General features: G+C 52.8%; 1 protein-coding gene across 1 annotated transcript in view; it reads left to right on the forward strand.

Annotated features, from left to right (window-relative positions):
* Nucleotides 1-26,795, forward strand: part of WNT5B (Wnt family member 5B) — an 80,969-nt gene extending 54,174 nt beyond the window's left edge. The window contains exons 2-5 of the mRNA XM_018048687.1: nucleotides 13,373-13,523; nucleotides 14,585-14,832; nucleotides 20,430-20,722; nucleotides 25,174-26,795. Of these exons, the coding sequence (XP_017904176.1) occupies nucleotides 13,447-13,523; nucleotides 14,585-14,832; nucleotides 20,430-20,722; nucleotides 25,174-25,632 (1,077 nt within the window). The 5' untranslated portion in view covers nucleotides 13,373-13,446 and the 3' untranslated portion in view covers nucleotides 25,633-26,795. The remainder of the gene's footprint in view (nucleotides 1-13,372; nucleotides 13,524-14,584; nucleotides 14,833-20,429; nucleotides 20,723-25,173) is intronic.

Raw genomic sequence — 27,717 nt, forward strand, 5'->3', positions numbered from 1 at the left:
GCAGAGAATGAGAAGTGACCTTCTCAGGGTCACAGGGTCTCTCCGGGGACTGCAGAGCCTCTGGGAACCTCTCACGGAGGCTTGCCCTTGTATGAGATATTTTATGAGAACTCTGTGTGTTTGGAGACTTCCCTGGTGGTCCAGTGGCTAAGACTCCGCACTCCCGATGCAGGTTTGATCCCTGATCACGGAGCAAAATTCCACATGTCACATTAGAGTTTGCATGTTGCATGTTGCAAACCTGAATGCCAAATGTATAGAATCTAGAAAGAATGGCGCAGATGAACCTATTTGCAGGGCAGGAATAGAGATGCAGACATGGGGAATGGGTGTGTGGACACAGCAGGGGAAGGAGAGGGTGGGACAAATTGAGACAGTTGACATATCGACACTCTGCCACGTCGCTTCAGTCGTGTCCAACTCTGCGACCCCATGGACTATAGCCCACCAGGCTCCTCTGTCACGAGATTCTCCAGGCAAGAATACTGGAGTGGTTTGCCATGCCCTTCTCCAGGGGATCTTCCTGACCCAGGAATGGACCCTGGGTCTCCTGCATTGCAGGAAAATTTTTTACCATCTGAGCCACCTGGGAAGCCCTGTATATATGCTGCTGCTGCTGCTGCGTCGCTTCAGTCGTGTCCGACTCTGTGCGACCCCATCGACAGAAGCCCACCAGGCTCCCCGCTCCCATGTGTAAAACAGGTGCTCGTGGGAAGTTGCTGTACGGCACAGGGAACTCAGCTCAGAGCTCTGTGATCACCTAGAGGGGTGGGATGGAGGGGTGGGAGGGGATTTTGTATACTAAAAGCTGTTTCACGTTGCTGAACAGCAGAAACTAACAACATTATAAAGCAATTATCCTAAAAAAAAAAAAAATCCTGTATGCCACAACTTCAGATCTGCTGCAAGTAAGACCCAGCACAGCCAAATGCATAAAAAAAAAAAACAAAAAACAAAAAACAAAAAAAAACTGCCTCTGGAAGGATAGTCAGGCGTGGGCAGAAGTCCCCAAAAGTGGGCTCATTTCCCCCACTAAGTGAGGAGGATGGTAAGTGATACACTGCAGCAGGGGAGGAAAAACAGCTACTCCAAACAGTGGTGTGAGCAACTGTTAAATGTGCTGAGGGTTGGGGTGGGAGGAATAAACAAATAAATAATGAACATATTGTTAAGTATGTTAAAAGAAAAAGCACTGGGCTTCTCTGGCGGCTTAGTGGTAAGGAATCCTCCTGCCAGTGCAGCAGACACAGGTTCAATCCCTGGTCCAGGAAGATCCCACACGCCACGGAGCAACTAAACCTGTGCACCATCACTACTGAAGCCCGCGTGGCCTAGAGCCCGTGCTCCACAGCAAGAGAAGCCACTGCAATGAGAAGCCGGCACTCTGTAACTAGAGAGGAGCCCCCGCTCACAGGACTAGAGAAAAGTTCGTGCGGCAACTAACGTCAGCACAGTCAGAAATAAAAAACAAGTAAAATTTTGTAGAAGATGTGCTCTGGGGAAATGGAAATCCCCGCCTTTGGGGTCTTCTTTTCGCTTGGTTCTCCATTCTCTTGATTTAAAATATAAATGCTAAACATTTGGCATACTTTGAAAAATAATATAAAACTAAGAAACCGTTCTAGCGGACAGAGAAGAAGTGGGCAAGCTGCACTGTGACCCCAGCCGCAGCCTGTCTTATGCTTCATGGTAGAAATGGTGCACCCGCTTCTTGGGCTAAGGCTTGACCATCAACGTGTCCAATATAAACACAGCATTTACTAAGAAGAGGTGTCCTACACCAATGGAAAGCTGTGAGAACCATGTGAATTAATATGCTAATATTTTTGTGTTATATAGTATAAAATAGGAAGTGCCAAGATTTGAGCATTTCTTCATCCTTATGGGATTTCTTTGGAAGGAATGATGCTAAAGCTGAAGCTCCAGTACTTTGGCCACCTCATGTGAAGAGTTGACTCATTGGAAAAGACTCTGATGCTGGGAGGGATTAGGGGCAGGAGGAGATGGGGACATCAGAGGATGAGATGGCTGGATGGCATCACGGACTCGATGGACATGAGTCTGAGTGAACTCCGGGAGTTGGTGATGGACAGGGAGGCCTGGCGTGCTGCGATTCATAGGGTCGCAAAGAGTTGGACACAATTGAGCGACTAAACTGAACTGAACTGAAGCAACATAAGGAATCTCATGATTTAAAAGGGGAGGGACAAATTAGGCATACAGGATTAACAGATACAAACTGCTATGTATAAAATAGATGAGCGACAAGGATACAGCAGAGGGAATTATACTCATTACCCTGTAATAACATATAATAAAGTATAATCAGCAAAAATAATCGATATGCTGTACATCTAACACAATATTGTAAATCAGCTGTACTTTAATTTGAAGGGGAAAAATGAAAGAATCCATGGTTTGGTTTAGATCATCTTAGGGACTTCCCTGATGGTCCAGTGGTTAAAAATCTGCCTCCCAATGCAGGGGGTGCAGGTTTGATCCCTGTCAGGGGGTAAAAAGATCCCACATGCCCAAACACCAGGACACATAAAGCAGAAACAATATTGTAACAAATTCAGTAAAGACTTTTAAAGTGGTCCACTCTTGCCTGGAAAATCCCATGGACTGAGGAGCCTGTAGGCTTCAGTTCCTGGGGTCGCTAGGAGTCGGACACAACTGAGCGACTTCACTTTCACTTTCATGCATTTTCACTTTCACGTTCATGCATTGGAGAAGGAAATGGCACCCCACTCCAGTGTTCTTGCCTGGAGAATCCCAGGGACGGGGGAGCCTGATGGGCTGCCGTCTATGGGATTGCACAGAGTCAGACACGACTGAAGCGACTTAGCAGCAGCAGCAGCACATCAAAAAATAAATAGAAAAATGTCTCAAAATTTGATCATCTTAAATTGTCCTTGGAAAGAGACACAGATGTGTAGAGCGGACTTTTGGACTCTGAGGGAGAGGAAGAGGGTGGGATGATTTGGGAGAATGGCATTGAAACATGTATACTATCATGCAAGAAACGAATCGCCAGTCTATGTTCGATACAGGATACAGGATGCTTGGGGCTGGTGCACGGGGATGATCCAGAGAGATGATATGGGGTGGGAGGTGGGAGGGGGGTTCATGTTTGGGAACTCATGTACACCCGTGGTGGATTCATGTCAATGTATGGCAAAACCAATACAGTATTGTAAAGTAAAATAAAGTAAAAAAAAAAAAAATTGTCCTTGGAGAGAGCCGGTTGTTCCATTCTGATGCATGGATTGTGTTCCAAACTGAGGGTGGGGGGTTGCTTTGTTTCCTTTTTTGGCCATGGTGTATGGCTCGGGCTTGTGAGAACTTAGTTCCCTGACCAGGGATCAAACCTGGGTCCCTGGCACTGAAAGCGTTGAGTCTTAACCACTGGATCACCAGGGAAGTCTCTGTTAAAAAAAATATATATATATATGTATATATTTTATTCCATTCATTTAAATTCTAAGACAAAGCTAGAAAAGGGACACTTGAAGACCTGAAAACGTTATTTGCCATTTCTGTTCTACCATGAAAAGCAATGAGTGACAAAAAATAAAAAAGCTAGAGGGATTACATCTGTGGTGTTCTACATGAGAAAGTACCCAGTTCCACGTGAAAGTTGAGTTGCTTCACGCCCCTTTTGTAGGTTGGAGCCTGAGTGTTTTTGTGGACATCTCTTAGACATTAGGGATCCTGCAAAATTAAACAAGCAGACTATTCCATCCTGGGGGAGGGTTGCCTAGTGCCTGTTAGAGTATTTCTAGATCCTGCTTGAGTGGACCTCCCACACCTCCACCTCACCCCCCAAAAGAGTAAACTATCTCTAAACATCAAAATAAACTTGACAACAGCTATAAAGTAACTCTAGAGAGGCGTATGAGAGATTCTTTCCCCCACGTTTCTGCAGCATACCAGTTTGGTTTGCTTCATGGTTAGATGAACCTGGATCTGGTGGTGGTTTCATGGGTGTACACAAATGTCAAAATTCATCGAGCTGTATATTTATTTGTGCATTTTATTCTGTGTATATTTGTTTCATTTCTTTTTTTAAGTTGCTTGTTTAAGTCAAAGGGGGCTTAACAGGTCACAGGAGGTTTACTTCTATGCTTACAAATCATCACAAGTTCTGTTTGCTCAGCGGACCAAACAGCTAGAGATTCGCTGGCAGCGGTTGCCTGGAATTGAAAAGGGCTGGGAACGGGGCCCTAATCCTTGTACCACCCTCTGTGACCGCCATGCCCTCCCGGGACATTTCCAGCCTGGCTACACTCGCTGAACCAGGGCGAGGAGTTTGTCTTTCTCATTCACTTCCTGCAGCCCCTGGTACAGTGTATGCAGTTGGCACCCAATAAATATTCTTTCATCAACCCTCAGTATTCACTGGAAGGACTGATGCTGAAGCTCTACTACTTTGGCCACCTGATGTGAAGAGCCGACTCATTAGAAAAGACCCTGATGCTGAGGAGGGGCTGATAAAGGATGAGATGGTTGGATGGCATCACCGACTCGATGGACATGAGTTTGAGCAAGCTCTGGGAGATGGTGAAGGACAGGGAAGCCTGGTGTGCTGCAGTCCATGGACTTGCAGACTGCAAAGAGTCAGACATGATTGAGCCACTGAACAACAACAACAAATATTTTGTTGTTTTATCTGATTTTTTTTATCTGATTCTTTTATCTGATTTTTTTTTTTTAATTAATATGTGTCTTGGGTAGGGAGTAGAGAGGGAGAAGGAAGCTGTCTTTTAAAGCCTAGAGCAGAGACTGTGTCATGGGGAGCATCCCAGGACTGGGTGAGAATGCAGACCTTTCTGGATCTGCCTCTGTCTTTCAGGATGTTTTCTGAATGTTGGACAAATACAGCTGTTTCACCATTCCTGTACCTTATTCCCTGCTGTTCCCCGTGGAGCCCAGTAGGTCCCATTATACTTCTGGGCTCTGCTGGGAGGTTTTCCACTGACTCTTTGGTTGTTGATACTGGCTTTTCAGGTTGGGTGTCTGGTTTTTTCTCTCGATGCAGACACCTTTCAGTACTGAGATTTTCCTAGGGGTCTGACCCTTTGAAGCTGGAAATTGTCATCAGGATGCTTTTTCACGTTCCTGTGGGTGAAAAGCCCAGGCCTTTCTGCAGGTTGAGGGGTTGCAGCTGCTCCTGTGCTACCCGGTGGACCAGGGAGCCTAGCTGTCTTGCCTGCTCCTGCCCCCCAGACAGTGGCATCTGCAAGGGTGACGCCCTTCGCAGAAGATCAAGAACATTCCTGCCAGGGATTCCCTGGTGGCTCAGTGGTAAAGAGTCTGCCTGCTAATGCAGGGAACACTGGTTCGATCCCTGGTCCAGGAAGATCCCACACGCCATGGGACAGCTAAGCCCACGTGCCACAACTGCGGAAGCCCGTGCTTCTAGAGCCCGCGCTCTGCAATGAGAGAAGCCGCCGCAATGAGAAGCCTGCGCATCGCAACTAGGGTAGCCCCTGCTCCCCACACCTAGAGAAAGCCCACTCGCAGCAGTGAAGACCCAGCACAGCGAAAAAGATATAATTAATCAAAAAAAAAAAAAAAAAAAAAAAACGCTCCTGCCTCGTTTTTGCTCCTGCAAATGTGTCCTTGATTTGAACTTGCAGGCACTGGCTTCTGGGCATTTTTTGCAGAGAGTCCTCCTTAGAATTCCCCTCTCTGTTAGTTTTCTAAATCTATTTGTTTTATTGAAATACAACTGACATATAAATTAGGGAGGGACCTTGTTATGAACGTGCATCTCTTTGGTGCGGAGACCGTGCTATTGTGGAAGGAATGCAGAGAAGACACACCTCTCTTTTGCTTCTTCCAGGAATTAGTAGGTAGTCGTGTTGTTGCGGCGGGCCTCAGGCACTTACATCAGTTTTCTAGAATTTCCGACTGCTCTTGAAACCCACAGTGCTGTTTTATTTTGCTGATGGAACCCAGATGGCAGGAGAGAGTTGTTTTCTTTTCTGCGACCTGATCTGCTGTGTCACCCAGACACAGGCTATGGTCACAGAGCATGGTCTGCTTCGGAAAGCTGCGGAGTCAAAAGATGCCTCCCGATTCATCACTTCCGCCCCGTGGGACTTCAGCGTGTGTCCAGTTACAGTCACAGGCCTTCCTCGGCAAAAACGCGTTTCTGCGCTACAGTTAGCCAGGCAGAGCTGGTGTCGCCCTGGCCAGTGGGGTTTGGGGACCCATCTGCTTCACATGTCATTAGCGACATTGTTTGCTCAGGGTTCCTCTGCTGAATGTTTATTCATGGAGAAATAGAGACAAGCTCCAACAGCCCAGATGGCTTTCCAGATCCTGGGTGGACCCTGTAGCCCGTTTTTTCATTGGATGCGGCTGTCACAGAAAGAGAATAAATATGGACATCTCCTCCACGCCCCAAGTGGTGCTTCCGTTGGATTCAACACATAATGCAAGTCGGCTATGCTCTGGGAGGTGCAGAGCTGAACCACAGCAGGGAGTCCTACAGCTTTGTCACCGCCGCTGGTGACATTCTTGGGCCGGATCCTCGGGCCGGCTTTGGTTGGCTGCTCCTACCCTGGTCCTGCTACAAGGGTCCTCATCTTAAAACTTTGACCAGTGATCGAACCGGGTCCCCTGCAGTGGAAGCGCCGAGCCCTAACCACTGGAACCCCAGGGAAATGCTGAGTCATTTTAGCTCTCAGTGGTCATGAGTAGCCGGTGGCCTACCATATCGGGCAGGGCAGTGGGGCTGTCTTCCCAGTGAGAGTGACCCCTCACTCATCTGTTGTCTGCCCCTCCGTGGTGCTCGGTGGGCCCACAGTCATTGTCTGTCACAGGATGGACACTGGATGATTAGCAGGGGCTGCAGAATTCGAGGAGCCTGCGGGCGTCTGTGTGTCCCCTGCATTCTCTGTGGACCCCAATGAGGCAACCCTGGCCACCTGGCCACCCAGCTCGGCCTTTGTTCTTGCAGCCTTCACTGGGAGCCTTAGTAAGAGGGCTGGGAGCCTGTGAAGGGGCCTGGCAGAGTCACGAGAGAGAAGAATCTCGGTGGTGAACCAAGAGCCCCCTCAACCTGCCTGGGGCCTTGGGGATCTTTCTTTTCCCAGAAGCAGCCACACGAGTCATTTAATCCCAAAAGCCAGAACCTGTGAGACCCCCAGACCTGACCCGAAGGCGCCTGTGTGACTCTGGTTTGGGGGAAGAAAATGTGGGTGTCAAGCTGGCGAGGGAAGCCGAGAACTAGGGGCTTCTGCCTGGGATGAGCGCTTCCTGCCTCCAGTGTCATTAGAAGGATGCTCGGCACTTCTTCCCTCTGAGGACCTGCCTCTTCTGCAGCACAGCCCGAGGGTCAGTCCAGACCAGGAGACCAGCTGCAGATGGCAACGGGCATCATCTAGAGTTCGTGGCAGCCAAGGGGCATGTCGGTGTGGGCGGTCAGGCTTAGGACCATCGGCCGCCCCATCCTCTCCGCTCTGCCCTGGAAGCCTGTCCGGCTGGTCCTGACTCAGCCATAGCCCCAGGGCCTGGCTGGGGGAGGTGGACGCCTGTCCCACCCCCCTGTTCCCACCCTGTGGATCCAAGCTGCTGCTCCCACGGTTCTCTTAACTGCAGTAGGCATCTCGTGTGTTTATAAACACGAAGGAAATACCTATCTTATTTTTCCAAATGGAAACCGCCCATTTTTTAAGCAGGAGTTGGCGACTTCAGTAAGATTTTAAGTGAACAAGAAGATCAGAGTAAGATGAGGCAATAACTTATCCAAACTCTCTGTTTCTGGGAAGAAATAACAGAGTTGTTTAGGAAGAAGAACCGGTATATGTAACTACTTTCAGAAAACCCCATATGTGCAAATCCAGAATCATAAATAGTTCAGAAAGACTATTCACATGGTAAAATGACTATTGTAAGTAGTATATAAAAATATAATATTTAATACACATAGTAGGCTTCCAGGTGGCTCGGTGATAAAGACTCCACCTGCAAAGCAGGAGATGTGGGTTTGATCCCTGAGTCAGGAAGATCCCCTGGAAAAGGACATGGCAACCCATTCCAGTATCTTTGCCTGGGAAATCCCACGGATGAAGGAGCCTGGTAGGCTACAGCCTATGGGGTTGCAAAAATCAGACACGACTTAGTGACTAAACCACCACCACCGCACATATTAAGATTCCTTTAAATAACAGAGTCACAAAAAATAAATAACAGAGTCACATGCTTAAAAGCTTTTAGGAAACTGGCAAGCAAAATGAATTCATGAAGCAGCCAGGAGAGCGGCAATAGAGAACGGTGGGGAGTTTGGAAAATGAGCGTGTCCCCTCTCCCACCCACGAAGCGTTCATATTTCAGAACCTTATATTAGTCTAAGTGACTTGATTGTCTGATGGTTGGTGATTCCTGATTTTTTTTTTTTTAATTTTTTGGCCACATGGAGTAGCCTGTGGGATCTTAGTTCTCCCACTGCAATGAAAACCCTAGCTCCTTAAAATGATCATTCTGTTTCTTGTACATCAACTATACTTCAATGAAAAAATGAAAGAAAAAATTCTTTTTATTCTATTTTAATTTCTTCAGCCTTAAGTAGCCTGACTTGTTCTCAATCTGCATATCATTCTATTTGAGGGCAAGTCTGGCTTTTTTTCCTTCCAACCCACAGGCTGTGTGTGTGTGTGTGTGTGTGTGTGTGTGTATGTGTGATTGTGTGTGTGTGTTTGTGTGTGTGTGTATGTGTGATTGTGTGTGTGTGTTTATATTAGTTACTTTGTAATCAGCATTTTTTTGGGGGGGGTCACACTAGGTCTTCACTGTTGCTCATGGGCTTTCTGTGGTTGTGGCAAGTGGGGCCTACTCTTGGTTGCGATGCTCAAGCTTCTTGCCATGATGGCTTCTCTTGTTGTGGAGCACCGGCTGTAGGTGTGCAGACTCAGAAGTTGCGGCTCTTAGGCTTAGTTGCTTGAGACATGTGGAATCTTCCCAGCCTAGGGATCAAACCCATGTCCCCTGCTGTGGCAGGCAGATTCCTATCCACTGTACTACTAAGAAAGTCCACGATCTGCAGGTTTTTAATCAACATTTGCTTTGGGGCCACTTCCTAAGTCAGGGTGTTGTCCTGGGACAGCTTTGGTAGGAGGACAGTGGTGAACACCCAGGAGGCAGAGCAGAGAAAATGTTTGCTCCAGAGTTGGTACATGTGTTTACCTGTGTTTGGGGGAGAAGGGAAAGGCCTCATTGCCAAGCCAGGGTCTCCCATTCAGTGGCTGTGAGACCAGGTTACCTGGCCCCTCCATGCCTCAGTTCTCTGCTCAAAGTGAGAATAAAAATGGCCTATACCACAGAATTTTAGTGATGGTTAAATGAGAAAAATGGGTGCAATATCTGGCTCAGTGCATGTAGACAGTACTTAATAAATGCTCACTAGCATTAGGTATTATCACCTGTCATCAGTCAGGAGCTGTTTATTGTCAGGTACACGTTCAGCGGGCAGGATGGGGGACCCAGGGGATGAGGCAGGGTGGGGCATGCTTGTACCTTCAGGGAACGTTGCACCTGCCAGAGAAGTAGGAACACACACGGTCCCCAGGCAGTGCATGTGGGCTGGGCAGGGCAGGATGGACACTGCCCTCTAGGCGCTAAGGTCAGTGGAAAGAGCCTCCTGGCACTGGATTAATCAAAGGCCGCTTTAGGAGGGATGTGAACCTTGACTGTGGACTTCAGAGTGGTTTGAGGCTCAATTGCTGGAGAGGAAGAGGCTCAGAATGAGATCCTTCCTGAGGGGAGCAGGGCTTGTCTGAGAGCAGGAGGGGGACTGGGAGAGAGACCCTGTGATGGGAACTTCAGGCAAAGAGCGGAGGTAGAAGGAGGCCAGGTGGAAAAGTTTCGGGGGGCTCAACGGCTGGGAACTTTCGAAAGTTTTCAAATGAAGAGGAGGGGTGGGCTGGCAGGGAGGGCATGGTGAGGCTGCAGGAGAGCTGGTGTCTGGGCCTCGGGGCTTGCAGGGCCGAGAGCACTTCCAGAAAGTGGGACGGAGGTGAAGGAGACTGCACTCCAGGAGGGGTTGTCAGGAGTCCTGAGGTCCATGAAGAGCCCTCTCCGCGGTGGCAGATACAGATGGAGTGGCTGGGGGACGGAAGGCACAGGCCTGAGGCTCTGGGACCCTCCTCCCTTCCCCCGTCACCCCTCCTCCAGCCTCAGAAATCCAGGGACCAAGGGCAGCACTTGGACAGCGGCCGGGAGGTCACAGGGGGATGCGCTCCCCTCCCAAATGCTGAGGCTATCTGCCTGCCGGGCCAGGACCGCTGACAAAACTGCCATGGGCCTTTGAATGACACGGCTCCTTGCTGGCTCACACAGTGACCAGTGGCGACCCTCAGAAAGGCTTTCTTTCTGGGTAGGTTTCCAGGTTTGGGGCGGGGGGGGGGGGCGCCCGTCTGAGGCCCAGGGCAGGTATGGGAGGTGACAACACTTCCTAGGGGCACCTGAGCTGCTCCAGGCCTCAGGCTCTGCAGGCAGCCCAGTGGGGGTTCCGAGGGCAGCAGTGACTGTGGCAGGCGCTTGTCCTATGGGTTGGGGTCCCCAGGCGTCACTGCTCTGTGTGTGGACAGCACCGAGTCGCCCCTTCTAGGACAGGGCTGTTGGATCAGCTCCACCCACCCAAGTCCCTCTCTGGGTCTCCTAACTGCACGGGGTGGACGCGGTCTCTTAGGGAATGAAAACTGGTGGCTGGCAAAGTCCCAATTCAATTATGCGCCCCTTTGGCTGCGACAAAGGTCTCAATAAGGATCACAGAGGGGAGTGATCACAGACGTGCACAGAGGGGCCTGCGGGCGCCAGGGCTGCACCCCCATCAGTCTACTTGGGGGTCTGGGGGAGGCTTCCCCCGAGGGCCCTACTCAGGATGAACTGACACCCTCACTCTGGGTCTTTGTCCCCACTCAGCCCTTCCTCGAGGTTCACTGGACCTGACGTAGCATGTCCTTGCCTGTTCTGGCTGTGTCTCTGGCACTCAGGGGCGTAACAGGTACATAGCAGGCCCCCAGGGCACATCTAGTGGATGACTGTGCTGAGGGAATGAAACACCGAGTCAGGAGGGCAGAGCAGCTATCTGACCTGGCTAGCTCTCTGGGCGGGGTGGTGGGGGTGGCATCCTGCCCTGGACCCCACCTGCTTAACCCTGCTCTGTCTGCTCATCAGGCCAAACCTTGGGCCTCAGAGCCTTCTATTCCAGCCAGACAGGGCAAGACTCTGCTTCCATTCTGCCCATGCCAAGAAGGCCAGTCATCAACACCCGCCTTTCCTGCCCCTCCACCCTGGAAAGGCAGGGGAGATGACCCCTGGGGGTGGTGTCACCTCTGTCCTGAGGAAAGAATGTGTCCTGAGAGATACTGTGTGTGTTTTGGGAGCGGAAGTGTTCAATTTCAGGTGCCGCCTATCTGGAAGGTACAGCAAGATGCTAGCACACGTGGTAGGGTCTTTTTTCCCCCAATTTTTAATATCTATATATATATTTAAACTTTTTTTGGAGGATAATTGCTGGTTTCTGCTATACATCACTGTGAGTCAGCCACGGGTAAACATATATCCCCCCCCCCTCTCTCTCGAACCTGCCTCCCATCTCCCACCCCATCCCACCCCTCCAGGTTGTCACAGAGCACCAGAAGCATAGACGTAACTGTACGTAAAATAAAACATACACATATGTATTTTAATGAGCCGAGAGTTTGCTGGAGAGCACAGGGTGGCCGAACAGCTGCTCGGTGGTGATTCCTGCCCCGGGTGATTTTTATGAGCCGAGATTAGCAGCTCCAGGGAAGTTTGGCCTTAACGCCTGTTGTCAGAGTTGCCCTGCCTCCTGTCCACAGAGACAGGGCCCCAGAGTGGCCTCGGCTGAACCTGGGGCCTGCAGAGCCCTAGGGCTTTCACAGGGGCCTAATGGTGGGGGGGTGGGGCGCGGACAGGCTTGAGAGAGAGGGACCTGGGAATGAGAAGTGTCACCTGCTGGGAGAGAGAACTCGGCTCTCAGGTGTGGGGACAGGCCTGCTGCAGAGTGGGCGTGGAGGGAGAGGACCCCAGGGAGGGGCGCCCAGCCCTCCAGTCCCCTAGAAGGGCTGGTGGTGGGGTCCAGGGTGTTTGGACAAGGAAACTCTTTGAAACTTCCCTCCCGTCCCGCTCCGGCCCTGGTCCCCTCCCCTCCATAAAGCCATTAGCTTCTGGTGCTGGCCCTATCTCTGCTCCATCTCTGGTCCCAGGCGGGCATTCACAGACCTCCTGCCCTGGGGGACGGGAGGATTTATGGGGGGGGAGGGTCGGGGAGGGCGAGAGTTCTGTTAGGAAAGCTGGGTGTGGGGGAGCTGTTAGTGGCTGACCAGGCCGGATCATTTCCGAGCCGGCTCTGCATGACAAAGAGGCAGGGACGAGTCCTGGCTTTGATCTGCCCCCCACCCCACGCCGCCGCCACCTGCCTGTTGGTGTCCCCGCCCCAGCTGGGACCTCCCGAAGAAAAGCCCGGAGGGGGTGGGGACAGCTGTGGCCCAGCACCCCCGGGCCCTGCTCGGCCACCTTCCTCTCCCGGTGGCCCCAGAACAGAAATACGTCCTGGGCTGATGACCCAGAAGCCCTGCCGCCCCCTCCCGGAGAGCCAGGAAGCCCTGCGCTGAGCGGTGAGATGTGTGTGTGAAGGAGGGGCTCAGAGTGTAGGAGCCAGAGTTTCATGAAGCTTGGGGTGCTGAGGGGCCTTGAGGTGTGGGTCGTGCCCTGGATGGGCGCTTAGGGAGGAGCGGGGGAGGGGTGCATTTCCAGAGTTCCTCCAGCATCCATGCTGGGGGGCTGCTGGGGCCCCTGGAAAGCATAGAGGAAGCACGGCCACTGGAGAGGGGATACCACCGCACAGCCCAGGGGCGGCTTTTACATCTCCCGGAGGAGTGGGCTTGAGAAACTGAAGTGTCCTTGCCTCGCGGGCTGGGATGTGGAAAACGGTTTTAAGGGAGAAGGTGCAGACTGAAAGGGAAGGCTCCCAAGAACCCGTAGGGACGGACTCGCCAGGTGCTTTCAGCTCCATCCAACATTTGCATCCCTGGGTTGAGGGGCAGAGGGGATGGTCCCGTCTCTGGAGGAGGGCAGGTGCGCACGCAGCATCCCGAGCGTCTCTGGCCTGATATGGAAATGTCTCGTTTTCCTCTCTTTCCTGGTCTCTTGGCTCCCAGTTGCCTTAGGGAGTGGTCCTGAGCAGGGCTCCTCACCTCCTCCCGCCTCGGCCAGGGCCGACCCTCGGGTGAGAAGGCCAGAGTGGGAGAGAGTCTGGGGGGAGGCAGGCCTTCCAGGGGAGCGGGGTCTCCTGGTCCATCCCACACTGATTCTCCCTTCCATCTGTTCCCTCCAGGGAGCCCCGTCTCAGAAGCCATCGATCCCCGGGGTCGTCCCCGGCCCTGGGGGGGGGCGGGGCGCAGGCGGACCATGCCCAGCCTGCCGGCCCTGCTCGCCTTGCTGTTCATCTGCTGGGCCCCGCTCCAAGCCGCAGCCAGCTCCTGGTGGTGAGTGCGGGGCCGGAGCCCTTCCCAGCCTGTCTCCTCTGGGCGATGGAGCGGGGAGAAGGGGCCATCCTTTATAGAACCCCAGGACACCGGACAGCTCTTCCTCTCTCTCTCCAGCCCCAGAGTTAACATGACGGCTCCCAGAGGATGAAGGATTAGTTCATCTGGCTTCTCTGGTCCTGGCTGCAATCCCTTCTCCCTGCCCCCTCCCCCCCACCCCCACTGTCACCATCTCCATGGCTTGTTAGAAATAGCTCTTTTCTTGTTATAGGATCAATAAGAATATCGATTTTTTTTTCTTCTGCTGGTGAGGGCAAGGAGACTAGGGTTCCCGGTTTATAAGTCTGAAAACCCGCATGAGGGATTGACGGGACCACGTGTGGCTTCCTTTTGTGTTTTCAAGATGACTGTCATTGCTAGGTGCAAAGGGAAACGTCAGGCACCCCCCCCACCCCCCCACCCCCCATCCCCCACCCCCTCACCCCCCCACCCCCATCCCCTACCCCTGTTTGGTCTGGGCTCTGCTCTCATCCTGCTCAGCTGGCAGATTCACAGCTCAGCATTTTATTCTATGAGCCAGGGGAGAGCCCTAGAGGGTGGGCTCAGGGGCTGTGGGGGTGAGCAGGAAGTGAGAACTTTGAGAGTATCTGGCCCTGTATGTAAATCACATTCGACTTTAAGGCCTAAGGGGAATTCTCTTTGAAGGCCTTGGTTACTTTCCACACACGTGGCACCCTTGGGCCACAGTGGCCTCGACACTCCTGCACAGAACCCTGCGTCCACCCTGCATACTCACCCCAGTATCCTAAAGGTTGCTCCCATCGCTGAGCGCCCTTCCCCCTCTGGTCACTTGGATCTAAATGCTCAAGGCGGTCTCAGACATTCCGCATCTCGCGTGTCGCCTACATCTGTGCCTCTGTTTCCCTTTGAAGGCAGGAACTCTGTTTGTACTAACTCTCCTTCCCAAGCCCTTGGCTCAGGGCCCATCCTCCAGGAGGGGGTGGAGCTCTGGGCCTGCTGCCGCCCTGGCCCTTGCGCTCACCTCGGCCCTCCGGCTGCAGGTCCTTGGCGATGAGCCCGGTGCAGAGACCTGAGATGTTCATCATCGGGGCCCAGCCTGTGTGCAGCCAGCTCCCGGGGCTGTCCGCCGGCCAGAGGAAGCTCTGCCAACTCTACCAGGAGCACATGGCCTACATCGGGGAGGGCGCCAGGACGGGCATCAGGGAGTGCCAGCATCAGTTCCGGCAGCGCCGTTGGAACTGCAGCACCGTGGACGACGCCTCCGTCTTTGGGAGAGTCCTGCAGATCGGTGAGTGGGGGTGGGCTGGGACCCGCTGGCAAGGAGGGGGTCTCCAGTGGCGGGTGGTCAGCTGGCCCTGAGTCTCCCACCCAGCGGGCGAGGCCTCGAGCTGGGGTCAGGGTCCGCATTGAGTGTGAGCACGTTGAGAAGCTCACCCACCACCAGTGCCCAGTTTCAGCTCCAGGGCCTCCTCCCGAGCTGCGGGCAGAGAACACAAGATTGCAGCCCTGAGTGTCTACAGAGTTTCGTCTCTTCCTTTTGGACTCAGAGAGACTTTGGGTCAGATTGGCAGTGGCTGTCATTAACCCAACCCAGATCCAGTCCCGGCCTTTTCATTTGAAAGAGAATGTGTGTGAAAGTGGGGGATGGGCAGACTGAATGAGGAAGATGAGCGCCCACCCGCCACTCCCTGAAGCCCTCCGCCTCCCCCCACCCCCACCTGGATTCCCACATCCCCCTCTCCAGCTCCTGGCCCAAGATTCTTGGGCTGCCCTATTGCTTAGATGGAGGTGTGATCTCGGGTCTAATTGTTTCAGGTCCTTTTGAAATGCAGTCCTCCCCTCCCTGGCAAGAAATTGAGAAATCCGGCCCCTATTCTACTGGCTCTTATCCCCAGGGCCATAAAAGAAAGGTGTTAGAGCCTCAGGTCGCAGCTCACATTCTCCCAGAACAGCTTCCCCCTAAAGGCGACCTTCGGGAGTCCCCCTAGGCTGCGTTTCTGGCAGGCAGTGAGCAGGGCAGCTCAGGCTTCTCTGCGCTTCTGTTGTGGAGCCCCTGCACCTGGCCCACGCGGAGAAAGTGAGGTCGGGGCAGCACACTTGGAACCTTGCTTCTCTCCTTTGAATATCAGCTTGAAGTCTGTGAAAGGAGTGCTCATGAGTTCCTGTAACCCTCCTCCTGGGCAACTTTCCCAAAAGAATGGACCTGGGAGTCAGGTGGGCTTCATTCATAGTTTATCCTTGTTCAGTCACTCCGTCGTGTCCAACTCTTTTCGATCCCATCGATTGCAGCACGCCAGGCTTCTCTGTCCTTCACTATCTCCTGGAGTTTGCTCAGACTCATGTCCATTGAGCCAGAGATGCCATCAGCATCTTCTGAAATGCATCAGTCTTTCTGCATCAGTCCTTCCAATGAATATTCAGGGCTGAGTTCCATTAGGATTGAGTGGTTTGATCTCCTTACAGTCCAAGGCACTCTTTATCAGTTCTTCTCAAATAGTCATTTCTTCCTGGTGGGTATCTGGGTCAGCTGTTCTCCCTGCCCACTGTATCTCAGGTGAAGAAACTAGAATGGCCCAGGTATGTTGCAGGCCAAAATCTTGGCTTCCTCTGCCCACCAAAGCTGTATAAAAAATACGGAGACAGAATTTGGAGGAAATAAGAAGGTGACTTTAATTCTCAGCCGGCAGAGAGGGGAACACCGTAGGCTCATACCTCAAGAATTATGCCCCCCCCCCATCAATTTTTCTTCCTCGTGAAAGGTATAGAGAGGCACCCCATAATCACTGCCAGGGAGCTAGTGTTTCTTTGGGACCGAGTGAATGCCTGACATTGGCCAGATTCTGTTCAGTTCATGTAGTTTTGTCACGTGAAGACCAAAAAAGTGAGGCTTTGCTTTAGGGGAGAAGGGGTGTCGGGACCATAATCTCTGTGGAGTGTGCCAGTTTGTGTGGGGAGGGCTTCCCAGGTGGTACTAGTGATAAAGAACCCGCCTGCCAGTGCCAGAGAGGTAAGAGACATAAGTTTGATTCCTGGGTCGGGAAGATACCTGGAGAAGGGAATGGCTACCCACTCCAGTATTCTTGCTTGGAGAAACCCACTGACAGAGGAGCCTGGCGGGCTACAGTCCAGGGGGTCGCAAAGAGCTGGACACACACACGCTTTCACCAGTGAAAGCGGACACCAGTCTCTGGCCCTGTTCTGTCACAGACGGAACACTGCTGTTGTCCTTGTTGTCACTGTCCCCTTCTGCACCTTCCCTGCAGGCTTATGCTGCCTGGGAAGGTGGGCGGAGGCTGGGTTCTAACTGGTCCTCTCCCGGTGTCTGGCGTTGAACCTCCCCTTAGAGCTACTACAAGCATCCACCACCAGAGGGCAGCAGAGCGCCCCAGAGGGCACCAGGCCCTTCACCTGGAGGCACCTACCCGGAGGCTGGGCAGCTGTGGGACAGAGGGCGTGATGTCGTCCCGCTGTCTCCCTGTTGGCGGAGATGCACCATCTCTCAGGAGCTCCATGGCTGCTGGTTTATCAGCATTTATCCCCTGAATTGTTTCACACATGGGCTTCCTTGATGTCTCAGATGGTGAAGAATCTGCCTGCGCTGCAGGACAACCAGGAGAATCCCGTGGACAGAGAAGCCTGGTGGGCTACGGTCCACAAGGGTCGAAAAAAGTGAGACACACCTGAGCAACTAAGCACACACATAGAGATGTCCCCACATTGCTCATCCACTCCGAAGTCCCCAGTTCCCTGCTTGCTGAGAGCAGCATGAGGTCTGTTCCGAGACTCACCTGAGACTCCCATGCTGCCCCAGTAGGGCGGGGTTGCCTGCACTCCAGGCCCAGTGATGCTCCGAAACAAAGGAGGCAGAATGACCGGGAGAGATGCCAAGCGGATTCACCGGTGGGTGAGTCACCAGCTACATGGTGGGCTGGGACCCTCAGAGCCCTGTTGTCTGCAGTAAACACTCAGCTGCAGAAACATTGTTTTTAAAGGCAGTTCTGAGAAGGGTGACTCAGCTCTGCAAAGTGTGTTTACTAAAAAAGAAAAAAAAGGAAATCAGACATATGTAACTTGGAAAGGGGAAAACATAAAGGCATATTCGTTGTTTTCAAATACTGAAGGGCTGTCAGATGCAGGAGGGATTAGCTCCAGCAGAGGGAAGTGGTAGGAAGTCATCTTGCAGCTTGTTCTGGGAAGGAACATTCTGGTGATTAGTGTCATTTAACACAGACAGGCTGGGTGGCCTTGGGCACCCAATATGATTCTCCCAAGTGTTAGTGCTAGGTGCTCAGTCATGTCCAAACTCTTTGTGACCCGTGGACTATAGCCTGCCAGGTTCCTCTGTCCAGGGGATTCTCCAGGCAAGAATACTGGAGTGGGTTGCCGTTCCATTTTCTAGGGGATCTTCCCGACCCAGGGATCAAACCCGGGTCTCCTGCATTGCAGGCAGATTCTTTCCCATCTCAACCAGGGAAGGCCCCGATTCTCCAAGGCAGGTTGTAAAGCAGTGCTCCTGACAGACAGAGTGTAGGTCTGGTCCAGCTTCAGATGGTATCTGTCCCGGGCTGCCACGTAGGGTGCCAAGGCCCGTTTTAAGAAGATTTCTCAGACATGACTCCCTCAAAGGGGGGTCCAGGCCCCGCTCCCAAAGACCTCTTGGCCATCTTACCATCCTGGGAACTCACACAGTCTGATTCCCTAGACCCATAGATCCTGACTCTGGCCGAAGTTCACAGGGGTTCAAATGTCAGTCCCGACCGCTGGTCCCGTGTGGCTTCCTCTATCACCTGGCTTTCCTGGTACTGTTCTGCTCCGCATCTGACCAGAAGTCGGCCCCTGCTTTAAGGAGCAAAACTGATTTGCCCCGTGTGTTCTGGTTGCAAACTTCGCTGTGTCCTGCCCGACCATCCAGAAGTAAGGCCAGGTGGCAGATCACACTGGATGTAGCAATGACTTCAGACTGCCTGCCTCACCACCTGCCAAGACAAGGTTGTGGGATGGCCACCTTTGACCCCGGAGGCTCAGAAGAGGGGGACATGGGGAGCAGAAGAGTCTGCCCAATTAAAGTAATTTTTTATAAAAAAAGGGACTTCCTTGGTGATCCAGTGGTTAGGGCTTCACGCTTCCACTGCAGGAGGCACAGGTTTGATCCCTGGTCAGGGAACTAAGATCCTGCATGCAATGCAGTGCGGCCAAACAGAAGAAAAATTTTTAATTTTCAAAAAGGTTAATTTGTTTAATGTTTAAAATTTTTTAATTGTTTCGAATGTTTAAAAAGTTGAAAATTTTATTTCATTTTCAAAAAAAAGAAGATTCTGCCCAGTTCCCTCACTGAAATCAGGACTGAATCTCAGTTCCTTGCTAAGAACACCTGTCTCCATGTCTGAGTCCATATGAATATGATTTATTATTTCTCATGATGATTTTACTAAATATAATGCACATTGCATACAGCACGGCATTTTAAAGTGTAGCAGTCCCGTGTACATTCAGCAGGCTGTACAACCAGCCAGGACGTTGTCACAGCCCTATGGAGACACCGCACTCCTGTTCGTGGGTGTGCTCCATGTCTTCTCCCTCCTCCCCAAACCCCAGACAACACTTATCTTTCCGTCTGTATGAAAGTTCACACTGTGGACATTTCATCTGTGGCCTTTTGGGTCTGTCCAATACAAAATGTGAAGTGCTCACTTCGCGTTAATACCTCAAGGTTCATCCATGCTGGAGCCTGTCCCCATTACCTCATTACTTTTCATGGCTGAATACTATTTCACTGCATGTACAATACCACCTTCCGTTTACCCATTCATCTGTGTCATTGATGGTCATTATAGGTTGTTGCCACCTTTTTAGATAGTATCAATAATGTTGTGATGAAGATTCACGTAGAGGTTTTTCTGTGCACACGTTTCCGTTTATCTTGGTTATATTCTTAGGTGTTGGGGTTGCTGGGTCACGTGGTAATTCTACGTTTAACCTTTTGAGGAGCTGCCAGACTGTTCTCCAAAGCAGCTGCACCATCAAACGTTCCCACCAGCAGCACATGAGGCTTCCGGTTTTTCCATGTTCTCATCAACTTGTCACTAGTCACCTTTTGGATGACAGCCTTCCTCGAGGGTGTGAAGTGATGCCTTTGATTTTGATTTGCGTGTCTCTGGGGGCCAAGTATTATTTTTATAAGCGTTTTTATTGAAGTAGAGCATACATCATACGGCCCTTTAAGTGGTTCGCCTTAGCGATGGATTCTTTACAGGAAATGATCTGGACGTTTAGAGAGACTGTGCCGAGCGTCTGTGCCCCAGCGCTGCTGGGTGGGAGGCAGTGGGGACCTTGGAGACAGAGGGAAGTGGCTGGGATGATTCTGGTCGGTTGTGATACTGGCTTATTTCTACTCCTGGTCTTGGCTGCTGTTTAGCTAGGGGGTGCAGCTATAGACAGGTGTGTGAGTTGACCTCGGTTATGCAGCTGTAGACAGGTGTGTGAGTTTACCTAGGTGATGCAGCCACAGACAGACAGATGTGTGACTTGTGGAGGGTGAGAAGCAGGTCTGTGAGGGAGAGATGAATGCCAGGTTGGAGTCGCACTGCAGGTCCCGTGATCCCTCCTCAGCCTCCTTCCGGCTGGTCCACAAATGTGTTAATCCCACTCTCTGGTCCATTCAGGCTGGCCTGATAGGAAGGTGCCGGTGGGTAAAGTTATCCAGATGGGATGAGGTGCTGGCTGGCGCTGAAGGGACACTTGGGTTCTTGGTCCAGGTGCTTTCTAACCCTGGAGCCTCGGCAGTGGGAGATGCCCTGTTCCTGGTGCGGGCCAGGGTGGTGCAGGGGAGGGGGTGCGGGGGAGGGCCTCACCTCTCCCCTTGTCTGTCTGCCCCTCTGTCTGCAGGGAGCCGGGAGACGGCCTTCACCTACGCTGTGAGCGCGGCCGGGGTGGTGAATGCTATCAGCCGCGCCTGCCGTGAGGGCGAGCTGTCCACCTGTGGCTGCAGCCGGGCCGCACGGCCCAAGGACCTGCCCCGGGACTGGCTGTGGGGCGGCTGCGGCGACAACGTGGACTACGGCTACCGCTTCGCCAAGGAGTTCGTGGACGCCCGCGAGCGGGAGAAGAACTTCGCCAAGGGCTCGGAGGAGCAGGGCCGCGTGCTCATGAACCTGCAGAACAACGAGGCAGGCCGGAGGGTAAGCGATCCCTGCCCCACACGTACCTGGAGGGTGGGCTCTGCCCCCTGTGCACCTGGGCGGCTTGCTGGCCACCAGGACATAGGCAGTGACCATGTAATCCCCCTCCCCACACGCACCAAACTGTAGACACCCTCACTCCCATACACACCCAGACGGAGGACCCTACCCGCCCCACACATACCTACACCATCAGCTGTTCCTGGGCTGTGCTCCCAGCTTCTGGCTGGTCCAGAAAGAGATGAGTCTGACCACGGAGATTCTTACCTGTACGTGTGCTTTAACCTGAGTGGAAATGCAGAAGGTGGCCGCCTTTGAAGGCCTAGGCTCATCAGTCTCATATAAGACACAAGGGCTTCCGAGCCTCAATTTCAGTGGAAAGTAACACGTAGGTTTCGGGAGCTGGCTTTATCATATGTGCAGAGCGCCCCGGGGCGCTAGGCTTCCTGAACGGCTGCTGGAGAGCTCTGTGCCCATCCGCTGTACCTGCTCAGGGAGCCCCCAACCTCTGGGCACACGGTCTGCTCCTGTTTCCTGGGCAGGGTCTGCTCTGTCGGGGCTAGAGGGCTTGCTAAGCTGGAAGCTCTCTCTTTTGCTGGTCAGGTGTCCACTGTGCATCCAGGTCCTCCTGGAGAGAGGTGTGAGGCCTGAGTGCTGGGTGGCAGGAGACCCTTCTGGTCCCCAACCTCTCAGGAAAGCACACGGACCTCTCTCTGGGAGAGCTGTCCACACCCAGGTCCATGTCAAACCCAGGTTTGGGGCCTGGCAAGGTTCTTCACGAGACCAAAGATGAGCCAGTGGGAAAAAAAAAACAGGAACGGCAGTTTCTGGAGGAGAAATAAATTCAGAAATTTAATGTTGGTTCATTGGTGATTCAGTAATAGGATATGGATATACGTCTTAAAAAGTGTTTCTATATTAAATTAAAAAAAAAATTAACTCATGTTTCGTAGGAGCACATGTCAAACAAAAGGACTGGAATTGCCTCTCATATGACTTGGGGTCCCCGGTCTTGGTAGGATGCTTAGCACCGTCACTATCTGATATCAGGTCGGGATTAAACTTGGTCGTTGCCTAGCATCTTCTCTACAGAGTCCGTGTTCAGAGTGTTGTTTAGCCAGGTGTGGGTGCCCATCTGTGGTGAGTCAGGAGTCCAGGCCGCGGCTCTGGTCTGTGAACCTGGGCTCAGAGACCAGTGCTGTTCAGCTCCTCCAGTTATTTGTGAAGCGTCTTCCATCTGCTCCACCTCCTCTGTTTGCCTGTCTTTGGGCGTCTAACCTGGTTGATAAAAAGAAACAAACAAACCAAAAAAGGTTAGGTCTTCACCTTGTCTCCTAAATGCCCAAATTCTACCCATTTTTCAAGATCCCAGTAAATACCACCTGCAAGCGTTGTGATAGTCGCTCAGTCATGTCTGATTCTTTGCGACCCCGTGGGCCCTCCAGGCTCCTCTGTCCATGGGATTCTCCAGGCAAGAATACTGGAGTGGGTTGCTAATCCCTTCTCTAGGGGATCTGCCTGACCCAGGGATCGAACTCTGGTCTCCTGCATTGCAAATAGATTCTTTACTGTCTGAGACACCAAGGAAGCCCAGTTGCCGTCCACCATCTTCGCATCCCCTGTGCTCCATGGTATCTGTGTCTGGAGGGCAGTGGAGCCTTTCAGACGGGCTTCCTGTTCCTCGCCATCTCAGCTGCAGCTCCCAAGGACCAGGGGACCCTGGGCCCTCTGCTCTGCTCTTTAGCTGGTGGGTGTATGTGTCAGTGCAGAGGAAACTCCCCTGGGCCTCCTAGCAAGAGGCCACAGGGAGGAAGGTTTTCCTTCTCTGACTCGGTTGCAGAGGCAGAGGGGACCAGGCGTCTACCCTCAGCCGGTCTTATCAGTCGAATCTTGACCCCACTTCTGCTGGCTCCTCATTTCATCACCCTTAATTGTTTGTTTGCTTTTTCCAGCCCTTATCTCTGCTGCGCCTTCCATCTGCCCTTCCCACACCCTCCCCGGCTTCCTCCGTCTGCTCCCTGTCTTTGGGCCCCCATCCTGTAGGCTCCATACCTCTTCACAACCCTTTCTCTCTCCCCGGCCTCCATCTGCTCCAGGTGGGGAACTTCTGTCTCTCGAGTTCTCATCCCACCTCCAAGGAGCAGGCCTCCCACTTCCTCACACCTACACAGAGCCTTCCTCAGGAAGGACTGAGTACTGGCGGGGATGGGAAAGTGCCTGAGCTGCTATTTCACACCTGGATTTTTTTTTTTTTTAAGTAGGCTATCTAGGATCTGACACGTTGGTGCAGTGTAAACGTCAGGGACACTTTGTGAGAAACTTCTCTTGCCTTTGAGAACCTCCAGTGACCCCATTTTACATACTGGAGGCCAGAGCAGTGGGTTGATACCACCTTGTCACTGCAGGGCCTCTGAGCATTTTCTAGATGAAAACTGCCCCATCCTTGTGACATCCTGCCAGTAACTGAGCTCGGCCACACTGTTACATGTGGAAGAGGGAGAGTGGGCTCTGCTGGGGGCAAGATAGAGCACTAAGAAAAACTTACGAACATGCTATTGCTTTTTCAGTTACCAGGAAGGCCAAAATCCCCTCCCCCTTCTCTTGCAAGAGGCAGGTCTATATATGAGCAATGGTGAAATATCTAAAATACAGGCATTGCTATCTCTGTGATGTCTTTCTTCCTGGAGGAAGGAGAATGAACGTGTGAATAGTGAGGCTCAGTGGCTCTCTACCTTCTAGATTCATTTTACTGGAATTCCTGTCCCTCCCCTGAAGCCTCCCCGACTCTCTTTCCCCAGATCCCCTGAGTGTTTGCTCGCTGCGGAGATAGATGCTATCCTGCCTTCTCCCCCACTCACTTAGGCCAGGTACACAGCTTTAGGCCCTTAATGCTTCCTCCTCGTGCCGAAGTCCCTCTCCAAACCGAGGACCATTTCCAGGGAATGTCAGGCTCCAGCTCAGACCCGGGGGATCAGAGCCAGAGGGTGACTGCAGGCGCTGTCTTTGAAGTGCCCGTAGGAATGGGGGGTCACTTCTGCCTTCAAGCCTCCAGCCAAGTGCTCGGGGAGGGGCCTGCCCGCCTTCTCCATCCTAAATCGTTTTTAAGCCCCAAGGTTGGGGTGTACTCCCTCCTGGGTGGTCCTCAGTGTCTCCACCCTAAGACAGTGGGGGTAGTCCTGCACCAGAGAAAAATCGGGAGGAGTCCGGGCAGTCGTAATACGAGCTGATGGTGTGGAAGCTCTTGCTTGCACCTGCAGCGGTTCCTGCCGAATAAAGACACAATCTGGGGACCCTTGAAAAGAAAGCTGAGAGGAGCCCTTGACAAATGAGTTCTGCCCGCGTCGGTGACAATAGCTGTGGCAGAAGAAAATGTTGGGCGGCGGACCTGCATCTTTATCCCACCATCTGCACTTCTGGGATGGCTGCCAGGGCCGCTGGACACAATGCGTCCGTATGCTTTCGCTGAAAAGCACTTTGTGTGCAGCTTTCTGGTCCGCTCCTGCTTTTCCCTTTGGGTCTGCGGTAGCCCACGTTCAGTCTCCTCCCGCTGCTGTGGTTCAGTGACTTCTGGGTGGGTTTATTTTCCCAGCATCGCCCTCCCCCAATCCATTGTCCCGTGGCAGAGGGTCCGCCCCACTTCCTCACATCAGCAGCCACTCCCAGGGGGTGTCTTGTCACAAGTGTGCTGTGGTTTATGGGGAGGAGCCCGACGGCTCTGCAGAGCTAATGACCCACTTAACCCAGAAAAGGGGAGCGTTTAATTCCTGGGGGACTTGGCAGGATCGGAGAGAGCTTGTGGCCGGACAAGGTCTCTGTTGTAGGCTCCTGGTACAGCTGATTCTTTTTTTTTCTGTCTTGGACTCTGTATGATGTAGAAGCTGGACTCATTTTGTTGGTTTTTATTTGTTTGAGACATTGATCAAGATAGAAATATCTTTTTTTCTTCCCCTGCTGGTAACGATGACACATTTCAAGTAATAAGAGTTGGATAACACAGAAAGGAGCTTCCCTGGTGGGCCTGCCTGCCAGTGTAGGAGAGGCAGAAGATGCGGGTTCGATCCCTGGGTTTGGGAAGATCCCTTTGGAGGAGGAAATGGCAGCCCACTCCAGTATTCTTGCCTGGGAAACCCCATGGACAGAGGAGCCTGGCGGGCTGCAGTCCATGGGGTCGGACGTGACTGAGCGACTAAACAGCAACAAAGGCGAAAGGGCAAGTGCCGTTCTGGAAGCAGATCAGACTGGGCGTCACCTCCCTGCGGTTTTCTCTGTGCTGCTGCTCTTCATGTCCTTTCAGTCTGGAGAGACCTCTGGACGCGGTTGGAGAAACTGCGCCCCTGCACATGCCCACCCCGCCAGCCCCCGCCTGCACTCGCCCTGTGGCGACTCGAGCCGGCCTCCGGGCATCTCTTGTTGGGACGTTCTCCTCATCCTCTTCTCTCTCCCCTCCACAGGCTGTGTACAAGACGGCAGACGTGGCCTGCAAATGCCATGGCGTCTCGGGGTCCTGCAGCCTCAAGACCTGCTGGCTGCAGCTGGCCGAGTTCCGCAAGGTGGGGGACCAGCTGAAGGAGAAGTACGACAGCGCGGCCGCCATGCGCATCACCCGCCGCGGCAAGCTGGAGCTGGTCAACAGCCGCTTCAAGCCGCCCACCCCTGAGGACCTGGTGTACGTGGACCCCAGCCCGGACTACTGCCTGCGCGACGAGAGCACAGGCTCGCTGGGCACGCGGGGCCGCCTGTGCAACAAGACGTCCGAGGGCCTGGACGGCTGTGCGCTCATGTGCTGCGGCCGCGGCTACGACCAGTTCAAGAGCGTCCGGACCGAGCGCTGCCACTGCAGGTTCCACTGGTGCTGCTTCGTCCGCTGCAAGAAGTGCACGCAGGTCGTGGACCAGTTCGTCTGCAAGTAGCTGCGGCTGCTGCCCGCTCCTCTGAGCGGGGCCGGGAGTCCATGGGATATAAATCTATATAAATATATTTTATATTTGTATAAAGGAAAGGCTGGATGGTAAATAATTAAAAGAAGACAACAGAAAGGAGAAGCTTATTTAAGAGATGGTGGAGATCTTTGAGGATTGGGGGTCTCTGCTCCCAGTGGGTGGGACGTGGGCTTTGTCTCCTGCCCTGGCGGGGCCTCTCTAGAGGTGGGGGCTTGGGAATGTTCATGGCCTACCCGACGAGGCCTTGAGGACAGAGAGGGTGCTTGGAGGGAGAAGTGGATGGCATCTGGAGTCCTTGTTGGGTGGGTGACGGCCCTGCGACCCTAGCTGCTAAGCTAGGCAGCCCCTTGGATGGTGACGGGAACTCAGCCTCACCCCTGGCATCTTCTTGGTCTCCAGCAGAACACTGACCAGTTCCGTGAGAGGCCCGGTGCCTTCTCACATATTCGTCTGTGTGTGCTTGCAGAATCCACAGTTACAGGAAAGAGGAGAGGCCCCTTGTCACCTCTGATGGCCGAACCAGCTCCTCCCCCGACTCTGGGGCCCGTCTTTCCAGCGAGAGATTTTCTTACTCCAGGGTTCGCGGGCTCCCACCTCGGCTCCCACAGCATCTGTGCCCGAGCTGCAGAAAGCCAGGTGGTGCCCAGTCAGGTGGTCGCACAGGGCTCCCGCACCGCTGGGAACAGATGCTCTGATACTTCCGTTGGCCCTCCCTGTCCAGGGAGGCCAGGGCAGGCCGGGGCCAGCTCCTGGCATGGGCTCGGCTCTGCCCCGGATGTAGCTCCCTCCGACATTAAACACCCTCCACTGAAGCTTGTATCTCTTTCCTTATTTGGATACGTGGCTCCTTTTTAGTTTTGATCCAGTCCTCGGAAACCTGCTGCATGGTGCACACACACACACAGGAGGGTGAGGGGACGGGGATCATTCAGAGCCCTGGTCTGGGTGAGAGGGATGGGGGATATCATGAGAATTAATAAGGTGACGCATGTATGCCCGCCCCCCCAAAGGTAACTCAGGGATCAACCATGGCTGTTAACTCTGCTGTTCTGAACAGAGCTCAGAGGTTGGAGGTTAAACCTCACATTTGGCCCCCCATCTTACCCCCCATCCATCCTCCTGGGCTCTTGGATTTGCACGGGTGATGGGATGCTCTCTGTTGGCTTCTCTGTGTCACCATGTCTGGTCCAGGGCCAGAACTCCAGCTTTGGAGTATCTGCTTGTTGTTTTTCAGTCACTCGGTTGTGTCCGACTCTCTGTGACCCACGTGAACTGCAGCACGCCAGGCTTCCCTGTCCTTCACTATCTCCAGGAGTTTGATCAAACTCATGTCCGTTGAGTCGATGATGCCATCCCTTCTCCTGCCTTCAGTCTGTCCCAGCATCAAGGTCTTTTCCAGTGAGTCAGCTCTTTGCCTCAGGTGGCCAAAGTATTGGAGCTTCAGGTTCAATATTAGTCCTTCCTTGGGATTGATTGGTTTGATCTTGCAGTCCAAGGGACTCTCAAGAATCTTCTCCAACACCACAGTTCAAAAGCATCAATTTTTTTGGCGCTCAGCCTTCTTTAGGGTCCAACTCTCACATCCATACATGACTACTGGAAAAACCACAGCTTTCATCCATACATGACTACTGGAAAAACTATAGCTTTGACTATACACCTTTGTTGGCAATGTCTGTTTTTTAATATGCTGTCTAGGTTTGTCATGGAGAAGGCAATGGCACCCCACTCCAGTACTCTTGCCTGGAAGATCCCATGGACGGAGGAGACTGGTGGGCTGCAGTCCATGGGGTCAATAAGAGTCGGATACGACTGAGCAACTTCACTTTCCCTTTTCACTTTCATGCATTGGAGAAGGAAATGGCAACCCACTCCAGTGCTCTTGCCTGGAGAATCCCAGGGATGGGGGAGCCTGGTGGGCTACCGTCTAAGGGGTCGCACAGAGTCGGACATGACTGGAGTGACTTAGCGGCTTAGCAGGTTTGTCATAGCTTTTCTTCCAAGGAGCAAATATCTGGGGCCAGGGAGAATAAGGCAGAGCTCAGGGACTCTAGA

Source organism: Capra hircus, chromosome 5 (genome assembly GCF_001704415.2).
Source record: "Capra hircus breed San Clemente chromosome 5, ASM170441v1, whole genome shotgun sequence".
NCBI classification, from domain to species: Eukaryota; Metazoa; Chordata; class Mammalia; order Artiodactyla; family Bovidae; genus Capra; species Capra hircus.